The sequence below is a fragment of the Magnolia sinica genome, chromosome 4 (assembly GCF_029962835.1).
Source record: "Magnolia sinica isolate HGM2019 chromosome 4, MsV1, whole genome shotgun sequence".
Taxonomy (NCBI): Eukaryota; Viridiplantae; Streptophyta; class Magnoliopsida; order Magnoliales; family Magnoliaceae; genus Magnolia; species Magnolia sinica.
The window spans coordinates 103311918-103338559 of NC_080576.1; the positions used below are offsets into that span (position 1 = coordinate 103311918).

The 26642-nt window shown below is 39.8% G+C and overlaps 1 protein-coding gene across 3 annotated transcripts; it reads left to right on the forward strand.

The window, feature by feature from the left end:
- Window positions 1–280: 280 nt before the first annotated feature.
- On the forward strand, window positions 281–6920 carry LOC131243579 (serine/threonine-protein kinase AFC1-like). Of its 3 annotated transcripts, none has more exons than XM_058243039.1 (12): window positions 281–731; window positions 1874–2030; window positions 2283–2309; window positions 2541–2694; window positions 2779–2827; window positions 2941–3055; window positions 3295–3386; window positions 3598–3754; window positions 3847–3911; window positions 4198–4295; window positions 4392–4497; window positions 6139–6920. In XM_058243039.1, the coding sequence occupies exons 1-12, from the start codon at window positions 630–632 to the stop codon at window positions 6148–6150; spliced, it is 1134 nt and encodes a 377-aa protein (XP_058099022.1). In that variant the 5' UTR covers window positions 281–629; the 3' UTR covers window positions 6151–6920. The 3 variants fall into 3 exon arrangements, with proteins under 3 accessions (XP_058099022.1, XP_058099023.1, XP_058099021.1); XM_058243038.1 differs by lacking the exon at window positions 6139–6920 and adding an exon at window positions 5454–5863 and having other exon boundaries at window positions 287–731; XM_058243040.1 differs by lacking the exons at window positions 3598–3754; window positions 3847–3911; window positions 6139–6920 and adding an exon at window positions 5454–5863 and having other exon boundaries at window positions 285–731.
- Window positions 6921–26642: the final 19722 nt, after the last annotated feature.

Genomic DNA, 26642 nt, shown 5'->3' on the forward strand with positions numbered 1-26642 from the left:
AATTTTTTTTTCATACCATAAAATGATCTATAAAAATAGATGGACGGCATGGATGAAACATATACATTACGGGGGGCCTACAGAGCACCGACCACCAGCCAATAGGGCAGTAGCCAATCCGTTTCCCACAAGCCGTGGTACCTTGCTGGTATGTCCTCATTCATCAGCTAGAGGACTCTGTTTTCATTTCGGTAGTCCGGAGGAGTACCTTCCTTTCACCAAAATTTTCAGGTCCCCCGCCCTTAAAACGGCAGTTGAAAACTAACCACAGGTTAGAATTTCACCACAGGCTAAGGTTAGCGGCCCCCCCTCGTATCAGATTAGATCAGACCGACTTAAAACTAGGGTTTGGAAGAGAGAGATGAAGATAGCTCTTCTTCTTCCCTTCGGATCTCTCCCTTTTCATCTCTATCTTTGCAATTCCATTCCATACAAAGAAATCTAGCTCTCTTTCTTTGCAATTTTCTTTCCATAATAGGAAATCCCGCTCTCTCTCTCTCTCTCTCTTCGTGTTTTACCTTCTCTGCAATTTCTTACCAGAAAAGGAAATCTCTTTCTCTTCTCTCTAGTTCTGGAAGGAGATTGCTCTTCCTGCATCTGCAATTTTCTTTCCATAAAAGGTAATTTCAATGGAGACTCAATGGATTACGGAATTTCCACATACAAACATGGACAAACGGCCCAGGAAAAGGCCCAGGCTGACGTGGGACATGCCGCCTCAGGTTCCTAAGGTATTTTCTTCTTTTCTCTCTCCTTTTATTTTCTCGATTGCAGATTTTTAGGTACCTTGATTTTTGATTGGTTTTATTACGATCATTGTATCTGAAACTCTAACTCGTTACCTTTCCCGTAGCCAATTAGGTGATCTAGACCGATAACACGGTGGGCCTCACATGGATGGGCCAAGCCCTAAAATGTTTCCGTTTGGAGCAATAGTATGAGGTGAAAATGTAGCAAGGGCCGAAATTTGATTAAAGACAGTCTGATCTTTGGGTTGATAAGAGCTTCCAATATCGGCATTTCTTTTGGGTAGAGAATGGTCCATATGTGGATGTGCCCATCAAAACAATGGTTCAGATCACTGAACTGTGAGGCCAGCTTGTGGAGAACCATGGACCGTTGATAGAATCGTATGACCACCTCCCTTTTCCATCATGATCGTAGATCTCTTATGGGGGGAAATGGGCAAGACAGTGGCAACAGGCGCTTGTCTAGTGCCTTGGTGTGTCTATGGTGTAGTTGGGTTGTGGGAATGTCTAATAAGGGGAATGATTTCTCTTCATTCATTTTAGAACAAAGGTTGAGATTTTCTTCTCCCATATTTCTTGTATTTTCCATTAACATAGGAATTCATTTTCTTCTCAATTGACTTCTTGAATGCATCTTGAGCTTACGTTGGTGCTATACAAGTTGTTGAATTGGGTTTGAGGAATTATAAGCTTTAGGTTAGAGGATTTGGGGATTTTGAAAACTTGGGTTTTACTGTTTGGAAGATTTGGGGATTCTGGAAAATTTGTGATTTTGGATTGGTCAGTTGGGGGAGTTGGGGAAAATGGGAAATTTAGGGTTAGGATTTGTGAAAATTTGGAAATTGGGATTTAGATTCCAGATTGTTCATCTTTTAGACCACTGTGAAGATGCTGTAGCCTCAAAATCCGATCCATTGTCTGTTGACTGGTCGTGTTGAGATTATGTTTCAAAATTAAAGAGAAGTTTGTGCAAGATGTTTGAAAAAGAAGAGGACTTTGTGTTTGTGAAAGAGGTGTTGCAATTCTGAAGGATTTTTGGGGGTTATTTTTTACTGAAATATTTATCCTTTGGGGGAAAATGTTGATGTTGTTTGATAGAATGACACAATGCTTTGTATGTTCAGGCTCTTCCAACAGTTGGCAATGCCACGATCCCAAATCATAATCTCGGTTCTTCTCTTTACTACAAGGGAGCTGCTCGTAATGGGTCCCCTCCTTGGCGCAATGATGATAAAGATGGGCATTATATGTTTGCAATCGGGGAGCACTTGACCTCCCGCTGTAATTCCACTCTCTCTAGATCTTTATCAATGCATTATTTGTTCATTATGTTGTCTAGTATATTGTTTTTTTCTTTATCGTTTTCTACCACAGATGAAATTGAATTGGTGGTTTGATAGTCCCCACTCCCCACGTCTCATCCCTGTTCTCGCTTCTTATTATCGTTATTTTTTGGTAACCTAATCCATACAATATTTACAATATATATATATATTTTAACGATACTCATTGCCTTCTTGTTGTAATTTGCAGACAGGATACTCAGCAAGATGGGTGAAGGTTAGTCATTTTTGGATGATGGGACTTTATTTATCTTTGCTTGTTTCAAGGGCATCACATTTTCAGCATAATATTGATCAGCATTGATTCATATTTCGTTTCCTTTTTCCCTTTTGCCTTGCAATGGTTAGAAAACTTTTTATTGGGAATTTTGATTCTTATCAACTTTGGTTTTACTCTGGTTTTGACTGTGTATTCCGTTTTCTACCTCATGTGATTACATCACTATAGGGACATTTGGGCAAGTCTTGGAATGTTGGGACATGGAAAAGAAAGAAGCGGTGGCAATAAAAATTGTCCGATCAATTAACAAGTATCGTGAAGCTGCCATGATTGAAATTGATGTGCTGCAGAATCTTGCCAAACATGATATTGGAGGCACTCGGTAAGGCTCTTGTATTCTACCTTCTTTCCTTTACACTGTAATAGCTTAAGGCGGATTTCGTATAAGTGGTTTTATTCTTTGCAGTTGTGTTCAAATACGGAATTGGTTTGACTATCGTAATCATATTTGTATTGTAAGTATTGTTGGTATTTGTGATTTGATCAATTTCCGATGGCAATGCTTTCCCTCATTGCCTAAATCTTATGCGTGTTAAAACTTGCCGGTGGATTTAAATGGTTTTAACAGGTATTTGAGAAGCTTGGACCAAGCTTATACGATTTTCTCCGGAAAAACAGCTACCGTTCATTTCCCATTGATCTAGTTCGGGAGCTTGGCAGACAACTTTTGGAGTCTGTAGCATGTGTGTGGACAACCTTGCACCATTCTTTTCTCTGTTGCATTTCACTTGATGTTGAATGGTTCAATGCTTTCCGTATTCTATTGTTTGCACATGCTTCTCTCCTAGTAGTTGGTTACTTAGAGTTCTGCAACAATTTACTTTCTTTGGACAAGTATAGCAGTTGGGGATACTATGTTAAAATGTTCCAAGCCATGGTCAGATAATTTCTTATTTTATTTGTATCTCTTTACTTCTTGCAGTTATGCATGACCTGCGACTTATTCACACAGATCTGAAGCCGGAAAACATTCTTCTTGTTTCTGCAGAATATGTGAAGGTGCCTGATTACAAGGTGCTTAAAACATGCATTTTTAGTTTTACAATTCCATATGAGATTTTTTTATTATCAAAGTTTAACCTAGTAAATCTGCTTTCCATTTTTTGTTGAAATGTCTCCTCTGGCATGCATGATTTTGCACAGCTGCGGTATGGTGTTATTTGTCTTGCATCAAATAACGTGTAAATCCAAATGGCTGATATTTATTTTACTTTTATCCTTGAAGTTTCTATCACGATCTGCAAAGGATGGTTCTTATTTCAAGAATCTGCCGAAATCTAGCGCAATCAAGCTCATTGATTTTGGTAGCACAACATTTGAGCATCAAGATCACACTTATGTGGTGTCAACGCGGCATTACCGTGCACCTGAGGTTATCCTGGGTAACTATTCCATGTTAGAAATTCCTGTGCAGATTCATCCTAAATCCTCCATTTATGCAAGGGATCACCATTTTGTAAATTATCTATTGTAGGACTTGGATGGAACTATCCTTGTGATTTATGGAGTGTGGGTTGCATTCTTGTTGAGCTATGCTCGGTGAGTTTAGTTGAGCTGATTGTGTCAAATAATTTATTGATTAATGAATGCATTAATCAATAACCATTTATGTGACTAGAAGATGGGGGGTGGCAATATCTACCTTTGAATGCCCCAATTCTTGATGATTGGTCCTGGAAGCCAGGCCCATGAAAGGCCTGTTTCTCCTATTCAGCCTGGAGTCTTTGTTGCTTTTGCAACAGCTCTTTCTTATCTTTTTAATGTTAATCCCTACTAATGTGTATCTGTTTGTGATTCTTATTGTTCTTGTTTCTTTTATATGTAGGGAGAGGCCCTCTTCCAGACCCATGAAAACTTGGAGCATCTAGCCATGATGGAGAGAGTGTTAGGCCCGCTGCCCCAGCAGATGGTGAACAGAGCTGAGTAAGTGTGAATTGAATCATGCTCTTCTTTTGCATGAATTCCATGCAACTGGTTTCTAATTAGATGTGACTTGTTATCTTTGTATGGTTTCTGCAGTCGGCGTGCTGAGAAGTATTTCAGAAGGGGTACAAGATTGGATTGGCCTGAAGGTGCAACTTCTAGGGAAAGCATGAGGGCAGTCTGGAAATTGCCTCGTCTGCAGGTAATCTATCACCTCCTGCCCCCATTTTGTTTTTCTTTTTCTCCCCAAGATTTTAATGATAATAAGGTTGTCTTCAATATGAGTCGAGCTTCAAAAAAGGAAAAAAGAAGAAGAAGAAGAGATTGTCCATGTCAATGCCAAACCTCGAGCACAATTCATGTTGTTCTATTCTGTATTACTCTGTAGTCCACCACAAGTTGGTAACTTCGAGTTAGTAACCGAAGCAGGTCTTTTTCCTTACAATGGAGTGTTGCTGTTGTTGTTATCCAAATGAGAACCATCACTTGCCAAGGGCATTTGGTGTGCATGTGTGCCTACATGGATGAGTCACCACTATTATGAAATCAGTAATGAGCTACCAGATATTTCTTTTATCAGAGATCCTCACTATATATTATGGCTGCAACTTGGGTTTGGGTCCGGACTGAACCAACCCAAATTCAGGTTGGGTTGTCAAGGTCTTTGGGATGAAAAAGGCAGCCTTATTTGAATTCAGGTTGAGAAATTTGAATTGGGTTAAGTTGGGTTGGGAATAATCATGTGTATTTGGGTCAAGTTGGGTCAAGTGCAGTGGACTTTGGGTTGGGCACCATGGGTTGGTACACAGGTCAGGTTAGGTCCTCTTGAGTTCAGCGTGGTCTCATGTTGTCCCTTAACCCAATCCAACCAACCTGAGCTGCACCACTACCATCTATAGGAAAGTAAGTTAGAAATTGCTTTTCTTGGCAGTTTGTTTCTCATCATGCGCCAATGGCATAACCAATGAAGTATAATCTCCAATGGGGCCTATTGATGTGACCTTGTATATGAATGATCAGAATCATCATGTGGTGGGGAGCCTTGAAGCATCCATTATATTATTTCTTTACAGTTTGTTGCATCTTTTTTCTTTTAATCAAATCCTTTCCTTGGGATTTTAGGTGAGTTTTAACCATCATCTGAATTTTGCGTTGCAGAACCTGATAATGCAGCATGTCGATCACTCTGCTGGGGATCTGATCGACCTGTTGCAAGGTCTCCTATGTTATGATCCAACTGATCGGCTCAAAGCCCGCGATGCTCTCAGACATCCCTTCTTTACAAGAGACCTCAGAAGGGGTGGCTATTCATTGTAACTTAATGTCTTGTCCTCCCCACCCACCCCATCCCACCTTTCCTCCTTGAGTTTACAAGCACGATTGCTGAGGAATGAACAAGGAAAAATGAGGAGATGCTGATTTGTGCCAGATGATTTGTAAAATTACTACTGTACAGGGAATGGTTTTGTAACATTTGATTATGTTTGAAGCTGAATCCCCCAATCCATGGTATATCCCTTTGTTTGTGCTGCACAAAACTAAGGAGTGCATGAATTTCGTTGTGGTCATATTCAGTTGCATTTCTTATGTTAATCTTCTTCTCCTGTGTGCTTTTTTCTGAAGAGTCTATGTGCAGTGGCTGGTCTCAAGGCAGTGGGACCAGCTTGTATGAGTATCTGGCCCTTTTCCTACTTGGGTTATGCATGTTGACTGATCATGGTTCATCTCCACTGCGTTCCACCAACACAATCATGTAGGATTAGCGGAAAATCTCTATTGTAGTTGCTGAACCACCAACTGCCCTAAATTCACTGACTCCTGTTGATCTTGTGAGTAATTGCAGAAGCTCTACTGAATTGATTTATGTGAACTACGACACCTGAATTACAGACTGGATGTCGATTATACTGCAAGGTAAAGATTGGCAGGTGCGTTTTTTTGCCTCTATATTTATTATTTTTTCCTAATGAAAAAAAAGAAGCTGATTTCCCTAGTTATGTATAAGCACTGATACATCATGCATCTTATCCCATCGTAATATAGTGCATTATGTGGGCCTGTGTGGGCCCAACATTGGAATGCCCATGGTCCCAGAATCAATCTGGTAAGATGGATCTTTATTATGGGCATTGGTATGATCAGGGAGGGACACTTCCCTTCTAAGGTTTCTGATCATGCTCAAGAGTCAAAATTCAATTGGGTAGATGATCATGAGACTCAATTGCCAGTTGTGAATGGTTGGTTAGAGGTCTGCCCTGCATTCAAGGCGCAGATATATATGATAGGAGATGGCTATGATTTCCTATTTGTGAGGCTTTATGGGTTCCGGTCTGTCCATGATGGTGCCTGCCAAATCAACGGTTCAGGTCATGCTGCTGTGGACAGCATACAATGGACATGGATGCCGCATTGGGGCGGACCAGCAAGCAAAATTAATCTAATTGTTGGGACCCGCCAGGTGAAATTGTGATGACCTTGAACTATTGTTTGGATGAAGAGGGTAGTACCCTAGCATGAAGGGGTATCAACAAGTGTGGCCCAAGTTCCAATGTTTGATCCATGGTGTTGGTACGATGGGACTTCTTTGTATACTCCATACTTGAAAAGTATGCAATATTTGGAGGATTCATGGTGTTGGTACGATGGGACTCCTTTGTATACTCCATACTTGAAAAGTATGCAATATTTGGAGGATTCATGGTGTTGGTACGATGGGACTTCTTTGTATACTCCATACTTGAAAAGTATGCAATATTTGGAGGATTCATGCCAGACTGTTACAGTATTCCAGCAACTAGAGGGCAGCTGTATTTTGTTATTATTTAATCAAATTTCTTTAAGTAGTATTCTCCGGGCCCTTGAAAATAATAATAATAATAATTTCTGCCGAGCTGTCCATTTTGTTCTCTGTGCAGCCTCGCTTGAAGCAGGCAGGGTAATTTTCATGTTGCCCCCTGGTCCTTTGTTCATGTGTTGGACGTGGATTTTGTTCTTATGGACCTGAACATGATTCCTTGGCTCCTTGGTCCGGCACGGGCAATTGCCCTTGGTGTGGTCATGTTTTCTGTCTGACCAACTGCAACCTTCCAATTTCTTATCGCAAAAAATTGTGAACGCAATGGTCAATTGGCTGCTTCCCACTTGCACCTTTATGAAATCAAGGGCTATTCATCTGTTGCGGCCTGCCGTGTACACTCTGCCTGGAAGTAATTAGGTAGGCTCCATGTGAACGACTGTATGTAGACCATAGGTATCCTTTCATCACCATCAATTTTCTTCATGTCAGTTGATTTGATTTTTCATTGCCTGGAAATAATCCTGAAACAATGAACTGCTCATTTTACCAAGAGAAGTTTGGTAGGGGGCCTGTGCTTGGAAGTTCTGAGGGGATATTATTGCCTGCCTTGTTCAGCAGGCCATATATGTCTGGCTTTGGGAGTTTTGTATAAGTTCCGAAGGGCACTTGGAGTAGAGAATTAGAATCCATTCGGTGGTGGTTGCCCGGTGATTGATGTTGGCTTTAAATTCTCCTCGGAGATGTAATCTCATCTTTTCTACATGTCGCTGGCAGAAAAGCTGGCTGATGTAAGCATTAGAAGACATTGGGATGCATTTGGTTGAATAAGATATGGCCAAAAGTTTTGAATCTAATATGTGAGATCTACAAGCACGTGTGGACTTGTGGGGCGTCAGGTTAGTCGCACTGTAGATGAGTGGATCCATTCTCTTTGCTCATTCCTTGGTGGGTGTGAACTTACTGTAAAACTCTTAATAGGACCCTGTGCAACATAAGGGTCTGTTCACCCATGCTCATGTCTGTGCGACATTAACTCCATCCATCATTTGTGATTAGGCTCATGATAGGACATGGGCTCAGAAATCAGGCCAATGCGAAAACAAGTGGATCACGCCATTGAAACCTTCCTGGGCGTCATTTTGATGCTTGTATGGTTGTTAAACGGTTCGTGAGTTCTAGTAGGATGCAGTAAAGAAGGCTCTACAGGTTTATGTAGCACTGGCAGAGTCGGCTACCTGGCTGGGATGGTCTCGCATGGAGTTGGAGGAATTGTAAATTGCTTGCGAGGGCCCATGAGAGCGTGATGTAGACCGTTGGCGTGTCAAAGACGTAACATGTTTGAGACTGAAAAATCTTGTACCCGATTGGCCACCGAGTTTGGCAGCTAACCCAAACCAACCCATCAAGAATGTGGGCCCCCCACCTGAAGCAATGGTTGGACGGCCATGGCCCCTTTCAGTCGGGCTCAGCAAATCTACTCGTGCAACTCACCAAAAAGTAATCTTCTCAAAAAAAAAAAAAAAAAAAAAAAAACAGACTTTATATGTATATTTTCACCTGACCCACCAACCTAACCCGGACCTAATCTGAGCAGGCTTTGGGTCAGCCTGTTTCAGATATTGGACGGATTTTGGTTGTGTTTTGTGGACTCAAAATTAAATGGGTTGAGTTTGGATTTGTTAGGCTGGACTGCTAAGTCATGAATATGGTTGGTGCCTTGCCTTCTTGTTAAATGCTAATTGAAATACAATATGTGTGTGTGTGTGTTATGTCATAATATATCTAAACGTTTTTTTTTTTTTAATGATGATTGTAATTTAGTTATAGGAAGATTTTGATTTTATATTAATTGAAAGTTCCAACTATGCAATTATTTCTATATTCTTCTATAAAGTGATTTTTTTTAAAAAATTGATTTTTAGATTTTTAGTTAAATGGATTGGTTGGGTTGGACATGATTATGACCAGAACATAACCTGACCCAACTCAAATCATTGCTCGAACTCGGCTCGGCTTAGTCCTTGAGCTTGCTTGTCCAGCTTCAAGCCAAGTCGAGTTGAGCTTTCACGAGCCGAGTCGTGCAACTTAAGGTTCATGTACAACTTTATTTATAGGAAAGAAATCGTACACTTTAAAAATTCATATATTGCCTAACCACATGTACTTATGGAGATGCAGTTCTGCTAAAATTTGGTCGGACCGTGCATGCCGGTCCAATGGTCCAAGCTAATTAGTCGAAAGCTGGGTCGGGCAGGCAAGCTGCATGGCCCAATTTCCACAGTTATTCACTAATCAGTTGGCCTGCTGCTTGATCTGGAACATAATGGGGATGGATGACTTGGTTGAAAGAAGGGATCCACTCATCAGTTGTGCTGTATCTATATGTGTAGGCAAAAAAAAATCAAGCAGTTCGAAACAAACCTTTCTTGCACTGCAACCTGCATCATCGACCCAATGGGATGGCCCAGCAGATTGCCACTGCTAGCCATAGTGACATCGTTTGGCGTTTTTTTCTCACTACCATATTATCATAAATTAATAAGTAATTTCAAAATTTTAAAAAGCAGAGATGAATTAATTTAAACCTTTAGATGTTTCTTTCGTTAATTTTCATTTAGATGTTGTGGCTGAGGACTTTTATGCAGTCGTGCCCTTCTCTCCAACCGCTAAACCATCCTCAAATTTCAAAATGAGCTGTGTTCCTCTGCAGGTCATGGTAGAAAAAGCTTATACAACTGATACATGTGGGGCCTACCGGAGTGTGTCTGTGTGTGGCATCCAACCTATTCAGATAAAGTTAGATGCCCCAAAGGTGAGGCTGATCCAACCACATTATGACCCATCTTGTAGGTTTTTTTAAATGGTTGTCCGTTGTTCTTTATGGTGAGCCATCATGTTATTTACATGCCATGCAACTCGTGCATTGCCGAAGCCTTACCATGATGATGGGATGGCCCAAAATCATGCCTATACACTTGTAAAAAGCAGTGGACAACAATATAAAACCCTCAAAATTCTAGTGGTGGGTGCATCAGATTGGTTTTTGGGGTGTCCGAATTACATGTTGGGTGACCTTGCTGGACAGGTCAGATGCCAAACACGCCCTCATCTTACAAAGGCTTGCAGTGGAACTTGCCTCATTCTACTTATCACATGGTTATTGATTCACACCATCTATATATTAATATGAACGGAGCGGGTTAGGTCTGTCCCCGGGTTCACCAAAGATGGTACCGTGGAGCCCACCTTGATATATGTATTCTATATCCATGCTGTCCATCGGTTTTGCCAGATCATTTTAGTGCATGAGCCCAAAAATGAAGTAGATCCAATTCTTATGTGCACTATGTTTAGAAAGTAGTGGTGATTGTCCGTTGATGGGCCACAAAAGTTTTGGATCAAGCTGATATTTGTTATTTTCCCTCATGTTGGTTTACTTAACTGGCTATAACAGACCGTTGGTAGTTTTTAATTAGAGCTGTACACGGGTCAAGCTAGCTCGGTCAGCTTGCTCGATTCAATTCCGAAAGGCTCGACTCACCTTGGCTGGTAATTGGATTTGGACCGAGTCCAACTAGTTTTTAGAGCTGGAAAAAATTTCAAACTGAGTCCGACTTGCATCATATCGGCTTAGTGACCGGGTTATTTTGATATTGATGCTGCTTGCCAACTGTTTGATGAAATGATGCAATGATGCAATGAAGTGTTGTTTAGGGTGTATACATTCTCCACAGGATTGGTTGGTGGCGAGGAAGGAATGGATGGGAAATAAATTACTATGTTTTGGGTGCATACATTCTCCTCACATGTTGATTTTGATGCTGCTTATTGTGTTTGATTAAATACCTATAAAGTATTGTTACTGTTTTGCATTTTGTAAGAAATTTAAGATATATGCTGTGTTTTTTAAAAACTGTTGCAGAGGCTTGAACTGGGTGAGCCGCTGATTGAACCGAGCTGAGCTGGCCAGTTAGACCCGAGGACCGAGCCGAGTCGAGTTGGATTAGCTATTGGCTGAGTCTAGCCAAGCTTGACTAGGTTCAACTCATTTACAACTCTACTTTTAGGACGTGTTTGGGCAGTGGGATTGAAGGGATTAGGTGGGATGGGATTCATCTGGTCCTGTGCCAATTCCACTCTATATTTGGGAAGAATGGAAAAGCTTGGAATTACACTAGATGTAATTGCATCAGGTCCGTGCCAATTTCACTCAATGTTAGTAAGTTTTGTAGGTCCCACCATGATGTGTGGGTTATATCCTCACCGACCTCCCATTTTTCGAGATTATTTTAGAGCATGGACCAAAAAATTAGGTAAATCAAAAGCTCAAGTGGACCCCACCATAGAAAGCAACGGGGATTGAATACTTACCGTTGAAAACTTTTTTGTGGCCACGTAAGTTTTGGATCTACCCCATTTTAGGCTTATGCCATAAAATGAGGTTACAAAACAAATGAACGGTTTAGATATAACACGTGTGTTATTCTCTGTAATTTCAAATGATGGTGGGTATATCCATTCAATGTACCACTATATTACCAACAACGCACGTCATTAATCTCATCCCATGGCGACAGGGGACCATCCCTGCCATGGGTAATAATTAATGATAGGGTGTTCAACCACGACTGTTTACTATAGTATGGTCCACCTGAGAATTGGATCTTTTTCAAATCAGGTGGAAGGGATGGATATAGAATAAATTCACCAAGGTGGGCCCCATGGTAAGGACTGCCCTGTCTTGGGTGTGGCGGGGCCACACCAAAACCAAATCCGCTCCCTATAAACGGTGGGAAATTGTGGTTTTGATATGCGGTCATGTTCTCATTACTTCCACGTTGAAATTATTATCCTATAATCATGCCTTGATGATCTTGACCTATGACTCTTGGATTTGCATACAAGCCATTTCAATTATTTTTTGACATTCCATATTCATCTTCATACACAGTCATCTGTTCAACACGTGTCTCTCAGGAAGGCACCCGTGTAACATAAAATTTAGAACTTGATCGGTTCAGATCACCATCTAGGATGCAATCAATGGTAGAAGACTACCCCAACAGTACTGGGACACGTGGCAATGCATCCTATCAAAAAAGAAAACTTTCCTACTCTAGCAGGGTGTGATGGATGATACACAGGCACTTTTAAATTACTAAAAAAATAGCATACGTGGAACGAAAGTAAAGTTAAAACTGTCCAAAATTTGGGTCCGAGTTTAGATGCATGATAAACCAAAATATTATGCTCATCTGATATACCTGTCTATGAGATCATTGAACGGCTAAAAATGAAAAGTATGCAGTGGTCTTACTTCAATAAACAAGTGTCCTTGAATCAGAGGTTAGGATTGTCCAATGAACAATGTATTGTACTTAGTGGGGTTGAACTTGATATAGTGGATGCCGCACATGCAATTTTTAAGTGCATGCGTATCAAACGTCACACACTTCCTGAGTATCTTAGAATACCCAACTTATTTAATTCATATGGATAGAGATGGGAATTTAAATGAGAAAATGACCACTGTAGACAAAACCTTTTACCCAGCGGTTTTTACGAAGGAATACAAACTTAAGTTACCAACTTAGACTAGCACGTGCGGACAGCGACGTTGAGGACGAAACTACCCCTTCTTTTCACTTTCACTGCGAAGAGGAGCGCTGACGCTCCTCCAACTGAGAGCTGTACGAGCGGCTTAAAAGAGATCAAAGTTACATGGCCCCACAGCTATGTATTTATTATATCCACAACGTTCATCCATATTTCTAGATCATTTCGGAGCATTATCAAAAAAAAAGAAAATCATATCCAAAGATCAACTGGGCCACACCACAGAGCAGCGGAAAATTGATTTTCATCGTTGAAACTTTTGTAGGGCCCACCATAACATTTATTTTCCATCCAATCTATTCATAGGGTAACAAAGACCTGGATGAAGAGGAAAAACAAATTTCATAATGGTCCAAAACTTGTGTGGCCCCTAAAAGGGTTTCAACGGTAGACATTCAAGCAGAATGGTAATGGCATATGCACAGGGATATGGATATAGCTACGGTTATAATCCGTAGCCATAGCAGTTGCTTGGCGATCAATCCTAAATCCCACGATTCCACCGCAAGTCGCTGTCCCTATTGGCCATTAATCGCAGATTTCACGATTCCACCCCCGATCTACGGCTACGGATTATAACCGTAGCTATAACCGTATCCCTGTGCACTTTCTTTTTTCTTATTTATTTATTTTTTATTTTTTATTTTTTATGTGGAGAATTTTATTCTACCTACATTTTTTTCTAACACATATTTATATAAATATGTAAATATAAGCATATAAAAAAAAATTCTCTTTTTTTCATTTCTTTCTTTATTCATATAACAAGAATATTTTTTAAACCAAAATTAGTTACTTGACGTATCATATATAATTTTAGGGCTGAAAGTTAGACGGGTTCAACCCGACCAACCTGTGACCAACCCGACATTGGGTTGGGCTTGGTCATATCGGGTTTGGTTTTGGGGTTGGGCCATACAAACAGCAACTCAATAAAACTTGGATTGGGCTTGGGTTGAGGTCTTGGGAATTGCTAGGAAATGCATGGAAATGACCGTGAAATGAAGGGAAATAACTGTGAAATGAAGGGAAATGACCATAAAATGCATGGAAATGACCATGAAATGTATGGAAATGATCGTGAAATGAAGGAAAATGACCGTGAAATGCATGGAAATGACCGTGAAATGAAATGGAATCGTCGGGATTGACCGTGAAATACATGAAAATGACTATGAAGTGAAGGGAAATGACCATGAAATGCATGGAAATAATCTTCTAAATAGCATTAATTGCTAGTATTTATCATAAATGCTAACTTTTTATAAATTTCTAAGAAGAGTCTGATGAAAGATTGAGAAAACTACAAATTTCTAGTCTTTTAATAACTACAAAAACCAAAAACTAATCAGTAGTAAAAATTATAACCATTCTTAGTCTTACTTGGATTATCAGAGAACAAAATCAAACCACCTCTTCAGGATGAGTTCTTTTGGTTGGTATAGTATATTTTCACTAATTTACAGCCTTCCTTTTCTTCATTTTAGTATTCATGGACCAGCACAACACAAAAGTATTCATGGACCAGCACATGCAATATTAAACAGATGTGAGCGCTGGATCCCTTTTTCAAGGGCTAACCTATGGGTCAACTGCTTGACGACTTCGTTTGGTAGAGGTTTGAAACCAAGCATCCAACCTTCGAACAATACGACCTAAAAAACCGCAACACAATCAAAATATTGAACATTGATCATCATATATACCATACACAGAATCAAAAGGTTATTTTGGGTGTTCTTGAGTGCACTCCCAAATTCACGGTTGGTAGGGCTTCTATGGCAGACGTGTAAGTGTTGGGTGGGGCGGCAGAGAAAATAGAACAACATTATGAGGGACATGTTTTCATGATTTTTCAGTTATTTGCATCTGGAGAACTTGTAGCATGGAGGAATTTCGAAAAGTAGAAATTGAGCCGGCCAAACTAGAAAATGAGCGAGACAAACTGAAAATTGAGCGGGCCAAACTGAAAATTGAGCGGGCCAAACTGGAAATTGGGTGGGCAAAATTAGAATTTCAGCGGGCCAAACTGAAAATTGAGTGGGCCAAACTGAATATTGAGCGGGTCTAACTAGAATTTGAGCGGGACAAACTGGAAATTGAGCGGTCCTAACTGGAAATTGAGCGGGCCAAACTGGAAATTGAGCGGGACAAACTGGAAATTGAGCGGGTCAAACTGAAAATTAGAAAATTGAGTGGGACAAACTGGAAATTGAGCATCATTTAAAGCATTCCTCAGAAGATCCATAAAATATTCTTTTGGGACACCTCCATAGTTTAGTAGTGAAATTAAAGTCTTATTTAGGTACGTTTTCCTTGGCTGGTTGCTAAAAAAGGAAGACAAGTAATTTGGATCAACTCTTCACATCACATTTGTAGATAACCCATAACCATTACATACGAGCACTAAAAGCAAAGAAGGTATTGTACTATTATTCACACAACCAATTCGAAGATGGAGAACCCCAACTTCTCACCCTAATAAAATTTTAAATACTCCCAACAAGGATGAAATTTATTTATAGAAGGATTAAAATTCTTCCTACAACATATGATGTATAATCCTAAGAAAAGGTCGGAAACAACACTGGCAAATGAGCTGAGGAGTCTTATTAGGACATGGGAGATCGTAAATGTATATAAAATAATCCTCCACGGGTGATGCTACAACCAATTTACTACACAATTAACAAAGAAGTGATCACAGATTTATCGATGAACCAATAGGGTTGGTTCATAATGGAGTATCCCAATATTATTTTGATTTTCCATCTGAAAGGATTTGAAACAGAAAAGGTTGGATGTTTGGTCCCTCCAAGACATCCAGCACCAAACTAAGAGACCATTCAGAACTGGTTTCTCAGCAATCAAGAGATATTTTTGGCATTCTGGAGGCATGCAGCCCCAAGAGGATAAGCTAGGATGTTTGCTTTATGAACATTTTCATAAAAATTGAGTAATCTGGTAGATATACCCTGGGTTGTTGGAAACTTATATTAGGCGCATCCCCTATAATTGATGAAGAATCTTGGATATACCCTGGCCCTATAAATGTGGGATCCACCTTAGGTGGTCTAAATAGTTCACATTTTGGCTTCATTGTGCATTGAACATCCCCACAATGTTTTATGTCTTCTACTACAAGTTTTACGTGTTTATATCGAAGAGCCATTGTTTTTTGTTATGTTTGCAGCTTTTCAGCTTTTCATTATTTTATGTTCAATTGCCAGTAGTTACACCATCCAGGCATTGCAATGCCTGGTAATTGAAGTATCCAATGCATCTAGGTGCCCCCAATTCAAATGATCCTGAAGTAATCTCACATAGTCTTGTTTCTTAAAATTCTAAAGACTTACCATTTATAATTGGTAAAATTGGAGAAGTTATATTAGTGGGTATTTTGAAAGTGGCTTATTTCCCAGGGTATTCATTATGTCAAAGCATCGTTCTAACGTACCTAAAAAAATGCTATGACCAGTTTGATATTTGTCATGTTTCAGGACTTGCACATTTGTGTAAGGACAATGGATTTTCAATCTTTTAGAGTTTATTAATTACTCCCAAGAGCAGTTGAAGTTGGCAAAGCTAGCCCTTCTCTCCTTGTTCAGGTCTATTCATGGCTCTAGAGGTGGCATTTTCCAGTTTGTCCCGCTCAATTTCCAGTTTGGCCCGCTCAATTTCCAGTTTGGCCCACTCATTTCCATGTTTGCCCACTCAATTTTCAGTTTGGCCCGTAGAAATTCTAGTTTGTCCTGCTCATTTTCATGTTTGCCCGCTCAATTTTCAATTTGTCTCGCTCAATTTCCCATTTGGCCCACTCATTTTCCAGTTTGGCCCGCTCATTTTCCAGTTTGTCCCGCTCAATTTTCAGTTTGGCCAGCTCAATTTCTAGTTTGTCCCACTCAATTTCCAGTTTGGCCCGCTCAATTTTCAGTTTGTCCCGCTCAATTTTTAGTTTGTCCCGCTCATTTCCATGTTTGCTCGCTTAATTTTCAATTTGGCCCGCTGAAATTCTAGTTTGTCCCGCTCATTTTCATGTTTGCCTGCTCAATTTCCAGTTTGTCCCACTCAATTTCCAGTTTATCCCATTCAATTTCCAGTTTGGCCCGCTCAATTTTCAGTTTGGCCCGCTCATTTTCCATAAATTTTAATCAAAGGAGCAAGATTTGATTGACAGAGCTAACCTTGGCCTCAGAATAGAGGGTTTGTATGGTTCTTGTTGCCTTCTAAAGCTCTTTGACCTGTGGAAATTTACAACAGTAGGAGGTATGCATTAATTTGTTTGTTTGAAACGAATAAATCATCACTAACCAGCAAAAGCTAAAGAGCATCTTACCATTTTCTTAAGTTGCAAAGCAGATCAGCCAGCTACTTTCTAGTTTCATGGAGTAGAGATATTACTTTACCATAGAGCCACAACACTATTTTCATTTGGTAACAATAGCTCTATTCACATAATCACAAGAGAAATAGAGAAATCAACATATTATGTACAAAAGGGGAAACTGTCCCAGGAGTCAAAAGTGGCATCTTTAGTTGGCATTTGTTAAAGATGGATGGCATGGTCATGAATGCCTAATAAGAGTGATCCGTTGGAATTATATGTAGGGGTTAAAGATGAACAGTGTACATCATGGATTGGACTAGGTATCCCAAAGCAACTACGTGCACTATAACTTACATTACTCTGAAAGCAATGGAGCATCTCTCCATCTCCTCCACTTTCTCTTCTTTCTTGGCCTCAGCAGCTCCACCACCGGCACTTTCAGCCACATCAAAGCCACCACCACTGAACCATTAGGCACTGAAGCAAACTTCTCCCTACATAATGATAATACAAATTAACAAGATCTCACCACCAAGTTTAGTCCAATTCTTTGGAAAAACTTTCCCTTCATTTAATGGCACATTTATTCATAATAATCGAAATACATCAAGAAAGGGGCAGCGATTGTTCAATAAAAATAAAGATCTAGGAATATTTTGGTAATGAATTTGTCTTTTAAAAAAAATATTCAATTTGTCTAGAGGCTGAATTACTCTCATCAAACCAGTGTTTTCTAATTGCCATGTTTACTTAATATCATTATTCCATTGTTGGGTGCCATGAAGAGATAGGAAGCCTCCAAAGATATTTTCAGGCTACGACAGTAAAAAAAGGCTAGGATCTTCCAGCCTGGGAGATTTCAGCAAAGATGATATAACTTCAGCAAGCAACATATGAAATGCAAATAACTGAATTTTGAAAGGCATATAATCGAATTTTGAAAGGCATATAACTGAATTGCCAGCAGACTACTTTCTCATGAATACTAGCAAACATTACTAACTTTTTTCATTTCCTCATGATTTAGACAGAGATTTGCAATTCAAGTCACATGGGTACCCAAAAGCAGACTGAGAAAATTACCTTTTGGTTGTTAGGCGAAAATACCGAGTTCTTGCTTGGTCACCTCCTCCTCGTTGCTGTCGACTAGATATCCTTTGATCGGTACATTCTCCTACACCACAATGGGTACTCGAACCCATAACCTTAGTGTTGAAACTCCTGTGAGTCTACCACTAAGCCATGAGTAGGGACCCAGAACCACTGAAGAGGTAGTGTGGTTTATAGAGTAGAATAAAATCACTAGGAGGAACAAATATCTGCAAATTTGTTTTCAAGTACACTATGACAATAGTTTTGTAATTCCAAATACCAACTTCTAGATTGAGCAACTTGGATTGCATAAATGATTGAGTGAACACATAGCATGGGAAATAGGAACTGTAGGCATTAGTGAGCAGAAATGAGCTGAAATGTGCAAGAATGAATCAGGCATTTCATTGAACACATGGACTACAATGCATTTCATAAAACATAGCATTTGCAAATCATTTCAAATAAACAGCACAACAAGTTCTTAAGCATAGATCGCAACCCGTGATCATTATCTGGGCCCTCTGGGGTCGATAAAATGGTAACATAGGGTTCAAACTTGTCGGCGGTTTCAAAGTAGGAGTTCGACGCAGGGCGTAAGGATCTCTACAATAGATGTATTCTATTAGCAGTTGTGAAAAAAGGACTTCAATAGTCTAGGTTTTTGGGTCGAGGGTCGGATCTCACCTGTTTGTGGTCCTGGTCGCGGCACGAAGTCTTCCTAAGGAAAAGAAGATCAATGTTCCTTGGTTGGATCCCACTTCTTCAAGCTTCCTCTTCTCTTCTCCTTATTTTCCCTTTTGAAATGCCCTAGGAAAACATAGAAAATTCGTGCAAGGTAGAGAGGTGTGAGAAAATGAGATTATATATAACTCCAGTTTTGATGTAAATGGGCACTTATACTCCAATACTAACCCTATATGGGTCATTTTTGGTCAGTAAGGTTACTAGAAATGCATGGAATTGTCGAGATTAACCATGAAGGGAAGGGAAATGACCGAGAAATGCATGGAAAATGTACCTAAATAAGACTTTAACTTCACTACTAATCTATTACAATCATTCATTCAATAACTCAGAGAAAAATTATAAGCAACTGTTTTTCCTACAGGGACTAGCAAATCTCACAAAAGTACATTTTCTGCCCTTTAATCCCATCGACAAGCCTTGCACTGTACTGATTTTTTGAAGCATGCATAGTGATTTATGTCAAATGACATGTTTTCATGATTTTTCAGTTATTTGCATCTAGAGAATTTCTAGAATGGAGGAATTTCGGAAAGTAGAAATTGAGGGGGACATGAACTAGAAATTGAGCGGGACAAACTGGAAATTGAGCTTTACAAACTGGAAATTGAGTGGGACAAACTGGAAATTGAGCGGGACAAACTGGAAACGAAGCATGTTGAATGAGCGTCGACCATTAAAAACTTTTTGGGGGCCCACTGTGATGTTTGTGAGAAATCCTCCCCGTCTAAGTTCATTCATAGGGTCACAAAGACCAGGATGAAGAAGAAAAACAAATTTCATAATGATCCAAATCTTCTATAACCCCTAAAAAGGTTTCAATGGTAGACGTTCAATTCCCCATTGCCTTACAAAAGGCGGTAGGGATTACAACAGCAAAAAAAAATAAAATGAAAGAGGAAAGAACCTATGGCTATGGTTTTATATGGCTACGGATTATAACCGTAACCATACCCATAGATCGGCAATCCATCGCAGCTCCCGTGATTCCACCGCAAGTCGGTGTCCCAATTGACGATCAATCGTGGATTCGGCGATTCGACCCCCGATCTATGGCTATGGATTATAACTATAGCTATAACCGTATCTGTATCCTTTTTTTTTTTACATGGAGAATTTTATTCTACCTACATTTTTCTCTAACACATATTTATATAAATATGTATATATAAGCATATAAAAAAAATTATCTCTTTTTTTCATTTCTTTCTTTATTTATATAATAAGAATATCTTTTAAACCAAAATTAGTTACTTGACGTACCGTATATGATTTTAGGGCTAAAAGTTGGGCGGGCTCAACCCGACTAACCTATGACCGACACGACATTGGGTTGGGCTTGGGCAGGATGTATCGAGTTTGGTCTTGGGGTTGGGCCATATAAACACCAACCTGATAAAACTTGGGTTGGGCTCGGGTTGAGGTCTCGGGTTGCCTGACCCAACACGAATCCGATTAATATATACATTGCCTTGCTCAATTCCTAGGTTCCATCGCTCAATTTCTAGCTTCCCTTGCTCAATTCCTAAGTTTTCTCGCTCAATTGATAGGTTGCCTATAAAAATTCACTATACATTGGAGGAAGTTGATAGCGTATGATTGTTTGTCTGTAACTTGTAAATGATACTTGTCGTAGGCATGAGATGAAAAGGATAATTTTGTGGAATGTTGTATTGAAAGAAAGGCCGAAGCCAAAAAATACAAACATAAAAGAAAACACATTATAGTTGAGGTGTGAATGTCATTTCCACCCGATCGACCCCGAACCGCTGTCCAACCAACCCGGTCGACCCCGAACCCCTGTCTAGCCTACCCGGTCGATCCCGAACCCCGCATTCAAATCTTTGGGTGGTTGGTTTGTAATTATTTTGGTTGTGAGAGTATTGAATTTGGGAGTGGAAAAGTTGTTGCTAGTAGTGGTCATGGGGGTTTTTGAGGTCATTGTACTTTCAAAGATTTGAACTTGTAACAGTTTGTAAGTTTTGGGAGATGGTTCTTGTTGGCATTGTTGTGTCATTTGTGTGGTGGTGAGAGTATCGGATTAAACAAAAACAGAATCAATGTTGTTTTGTAGTTTAATACTGAACGCGAGAATTGTTTGAGACTTTTGAGTAGGTAGTTATTTTGTTTTTGAATGATTTCTTTTAGAAATTGGAAATCAGCATTTTCTTGGACGTTTTTTTTAAATTTTTCTGAGAGATGGGATTTTAACATTCGTTGTTTAATTTGTTTGCGAGTGAGTCTTGGATTTAAGGAATGGGATTTGAAGTTGTTGGTGATTTAATGTTGACCATGGGGATTGTATGTGGTAATTGTTTATCTTGCTCAATCATCGGTGTGAATTGGAACGACTGGAAGAATGTGGTTGAAACTTGCATGTTGGTGTCTTTTAGAAGATTTGGGGGATAGATTATGGTCTATAATTGGTCAGCAATGACTCTTGGGTTTGAGAATGGAACTTGAAGTTGTTAGTGGTTAAGTACTAAACTTGAACTTTCCGAGAAGTGTAAGAAAGTTGTTAGTTGAATTGCTGGAAGTTGGTATTGGTTTGGTGCTTTTTCTTGGAAGTTTTCAGAGAGGGACTTTTAGCCATTTAACGTGTAATTAGTGTCGTACTGAGAAGGATTCATGTTTTTATAAATGGCCTACGTGAGGAAGGCATAAAGAATTTTAATTTTAATAAAGCAAAAACTTTACAAGCGTCAACCGACTTAGAGCTGGAAGTCCAACCTACTAAATCAATCTTGATTCTCCTTACAACTATACTAACAGAACTATGGAGGTTACAAAAGCAACAATTGTTCCTTTCCCCCCAAATAGCCCAAAGTGAAGCCATTGTACCAACCTCACCTAACTTGACCAGAATTTCTGCTGTGTTGTGATTTTGGAAGTTGCAACTTGCTCATTGTGAAATTGCCCTGGGTATACTTCTAAATTCAAATAAGCCATTTGAAACCAATGAGGTACTAACAGCAATTAGGTTACAGTGCTGAGTTGTAGTCAATGAGTAATAGGAAGTGCAGTAATGTGATTGTTCTAGTATGCTTCCCATATCCACCGATTCATCCTTTTTTTGTTACACTTTTCTTTTTTCTTATATAGGTGCAGTTTCTACCAAAGAAAGTAGCTGCTGTACAGGCCATTTATATCTCAAATTATCATGCCTAAAAATTCAGCGAGAGAAACCTAAAAATTCAGCAAGGAAACCTCAGAATAGAGCAAGGGAACGTAGTAATTGAGCGAGGCAACCTATACATTGAGCAAGGGAACCGAGGAATTGAACGAGGGAACCTAGAAAATGAGCGAGGAAACTTAGGAATTCAGCTAGGGAACCTAGAAATTTAGCGAGGGAACTTGGGAGTTGAGCAAGGGAACCGAAGAATTGAGCGAGGTCCGCTCAATTTCCAGTTTATCCCGCTCAATTTCCAGTATGGCCCGCTCAATTTCCAGTTCGGCCCACTCAATTTCTAGTTTGTCCCGCTTAATTTCCATTTTGGCCCGCTCAATTTCTAGTTTGCCCCTCTCATTTCCATGTTTGCCAGCTCAATTTTCAGTTTTGCCTGCTCAATTTCTAGTTTATCCCATTCAATTTCCAATTTGGCCTGCTCAATTTCCAGTTTGTCCCGCTCAATTTCTAATTTGGCTCGTTCAATTTCCAATTTGTCCCACTCAATTTTCAATTTGGCCCACCGAAATTCTAGTTTGTCCCGCTCATTTCCATGTTTGCCCGCTCAATTTTCAGTTTGGCCCTCTCCATTTTCCAGTTTGTTCTGCTCAATTTTCAATTTGGCCCGCTGAAATTCTAGTTTGTCCCGCTCATTTCCATATTTGCCCGCTCAATTTTCAGTTTGGCCCTCTCCAATTTTCAGTTTGTTCCGCTCAATTTCCAATTTGGCCCGCTGAAATTCTAGTTTGTCCCGCTCATTTCCATGTTTGCCCGCTCAATTTCCAGTTTGGCTCGCTCAATTTCCAGTTTGGCCTGCTCAATTTTCAGTTTATCCCGCTCAATTTCCAGTTTGGCCTGCTCAATTTTCAGTTTGGCCTGCTCAATTTTCAGTTTGGCCCGCTCAATTTCCAGTTTGTCCCGCTCAATTTCTAATTTGGCCCGCTGAAATTCTAGTTTGTCCCGCTCATTTCCATGTTTGCCCGCTCAATTTTCAGTTTGGCCCTCTCCAATTTCCAGTTTGTTCCGCTCAATTTCCAATTTGGCTTACTGAAACTCTAGTTTGTCACGCTCATTTCCATGTTTGCCCGCTCAATTTCCAATTTGGCCCGCTGAAATTCTAGTTTGTCCCACTCATTTCCATGTTTGCTCGCTCAATTTTCAGTTTGTTCTACTCAATTTTAAATTTGGCCTGCTGAAATTCAAGTTTGTCCCGCTCATTTCCATGTTTGCCCACTCAATTTCCAGTTTGTCCCGCTCAATTTCCAGTTTGTCCCGCTCAATTTCCAATTTGGCCCTCTGAAATTCTAGTTTTTTCCGCTCATTTCCATGTTTGCCTGCTCAATTTCCAGTTTGGCCTGCTCATTATGAGCTTAGCACAATAGCTCATAATGATGTGTTCTTGTCGTGAGTCCCATCATGTTCTAATTTTTTGTTTCTTATCCAAAATTTCAAGATTTTCATGGTCCCATCATGTTTGAATTTTTAAAATAACCCCCAGTTCAAAGATTTTCAAGGTCATTTCTATGCATTTCACGATCAATCTCGGTGATTCTGTTTCTCATTTCACTCTGGAATGAGAAGTCAATGTATATATTGTCCCCATATGTGATATTGACATGTAGGAGTCTACATGTGAGATGAGTCACCGAAAATAATGTGGACCAATAAAAGCATTTCACGGTCAATTCCCTCCACTTCACGGTTAATCCTGGTGATTCCGTGTTGATTTACGGTCATTTCCATGCATTTCATGGTTAATTCCTTTCACTTCATGGTCATTTCTATGCATTTCATGTTCAATTCTGAAGATTCCGTTTCATTTCACGGTCAATTCCCTTCACTTCACGATCATTTCCATGCATTTTTTTCTAAACAAACAAGCTAAAGTATAGGACAACTACTCCATTACAAGTTGTATTTTGTATCAAGCAATTTATTTAGGAGAGGAAAATTCGGCATATCTTGTTAGCTTGAGGGGAGGCATTGGAATATCTTTTGCCTTCAACACAAAGGATCTGCACTCAATTATAATTAATTTATAAGGAACTTGTATATTAATTGGGTTTATGTTGGGTCAGGCAACCTGAGACCTCAACCCGAGCCCAACCCAAGTTTTATCAAGTTGGTGTTTGTATGGCCCAACCCCAAGACCAAACTCGATACACCCTGCCCAAGCCCAACCCAATGTCGGGTCGGTCACAAGTTGGTCGGGTTGAGCCCACCCAACTTTTAACCCTAAAATCATATATGGTACATCAAGTAACTAATTTTGGTTTAGAATATATTCTTATTATATGAATAAAGAAATAAATGAAAAAAAGAGATAAATTTTTTTTTATATGCTTATATATACATATTTATATAAATATGTGTTACAGAAAAATGTAGGTAGAATAAAATTCTCCATGTACAAAAAAAATAAAAAATGCATACAAATACGGTTATAGCTATGGTTATAATTCATAGCCAAAGATTGGGGGTGGAATCGCGGGATCTGCGATTGATCGCCAATTGGGGCAGCGACTTGCGGTGGAATCGCAAGAGGTGCGATTGATCGCCAAGCTATCGCTATGGCTACGGTTATAATCTGTAGCTATAGAAAACTGTAGCAATAGAGAACCCTACCAATAGTTTCCCAGTTTTTTATTTTTATTATTTTTGCTGTTGTAATCCCCATCGGCTTTTGTGGGTCCTATCATAAGGTCTGTGTTATATCCAAACCGTCCATCTATTTGGCGAGCTCATATTCAGGCTTGAGACGAAAAATAAGATAGATATAACTATCAAGTAGACCACACTATAAAAGGCAATGGGGGATTGAACCATTGAAACCATTTTAGGGGTTATAGAAGTTTTGGATCATTATGAAATTTGTTTTTCTTCTTCATCCAGGTCTTTGTGTCCCTATGAATGAACTTAGATGGGGAGGATTTCTCACAAACATCACAGCGGGCCCTCAAAAAGTTTTTAATGGTCGACGCTCATTCAACACTGTTTCGTGTAATGTGGTACATTTGAGATTTGGATATACTAATTTTTGGTCACATACCATAAAATGATATGGAAAAATATATGGACGGCAGGGATGAATAGTATACATCATGGTGGGGCCCACAGACCATAGACCATCCGCCATTGGCTGGTGGCAGGGGGAGTACCCAATCCGTTTCCGTGAAAGGAGGGGTAGTTTCGTCCTCAACGTCGCTGTCTGCACGTGCTAGTCTAAGTTGGTAACTTAAGTTTGTATCCCTTCATAAAAACCGCTGGGTAAAAGGTTTTGCCTACAGTGGTCATTTTCTCGAATTTAAATCTCGATATTCATTGAACCACGTGACTGCCTTGCGAAGCATCGGTCAAATGCCTCGTGATTCATGCTCCCACCATGACGTGGCATTTCGGTCACGAAAGCGGATTAGGTCCGGCCCCGTCCTTACACAAGACGGTGCAGCCCTCACCGTGGGGCCCATCTTGATTCATATATTCTGCATCGATGCCGTTCATCCGTTTTTTCTGATTATTTTAGAGCATGAACCCAAAAATGAAGTGGATCTAATTTTCAGGTGGATCATACCATAGGAAACAGTCGTGATTTAACGCTCTATCGTTAAAAACTTCCTAGGGCCCACTGTAATGTTAAACCTGGATGGAGGGTAAAAACAATATCAGCTTCATCTAAAACATTTGTGGCCCATTAATGCTCAATCACCACCGTTTCTTATGGTATGGTCAACTTGAGAATTAGATATGCTACCTCTAAAATGATCAGAAAAAACGGATGGACGGTGCCAATATAGAATATATGCATCAAGGTGGGCCCCACGAGAAGGGCCGCACCGTGATGTCTGTCTTTTATCTATGCCGTCCATCCTCTTTGCCAGCTCACTTCAGGGCATGATGCAGATCCAAAGCTTAAGTTGACCACACCAGTGGAAACAGTGGGGATTGAATCCTTACCGTTGAAAAGTTCTTAGGGGCCATAAATTTTGGATCAAGCTGAGATCTGTGTTTTGCCTTCATCCAGGTCTTTGTGTCCTTATTTACTTATTTACAGGTTACATGGCAAATAAATATCATGGTGGGCCCCAAGAAAGTTTCAATCTCCATCGTTTGATTTACTGTGGTTTGCTTGATCATCTGATCTACATCATTTTTGAGCCGGATGGATTTTGCAAAACGGATGAACCGGATGGATTTTCAACAAGCATCACAGTGGGCCCTACGTAAGCATACCCGCGTAGGTACTTCCTGCAAAGGGCTTTCTCAGGAAATCTGCGGTCTTAGGCAAACGATACCTATCACATCGTCTTTCACGTGTTCGACTCTTGTTTTGGTATTGGCCCCAAAAATCTAAAAGATATTAAACTCGGGTGGGCCACATGGCAGGCAACGTTGTAAAATAATGCCTTGAAACCCTAAATTCACGTCGTACAGTCCGTCCATCTGAGCTTTAAAGTAGAGTGACTTTTGGTCTAATTTAAATTATACTTCTGGACTTAATTTAGCCTTTGAATTTAAGTCATCTTATATGACAAATGCTACTTTTTACGACAGAAAGATAACAAATAAAAAACTCTTAATTAGATTATTTCAACCTTTTTATAA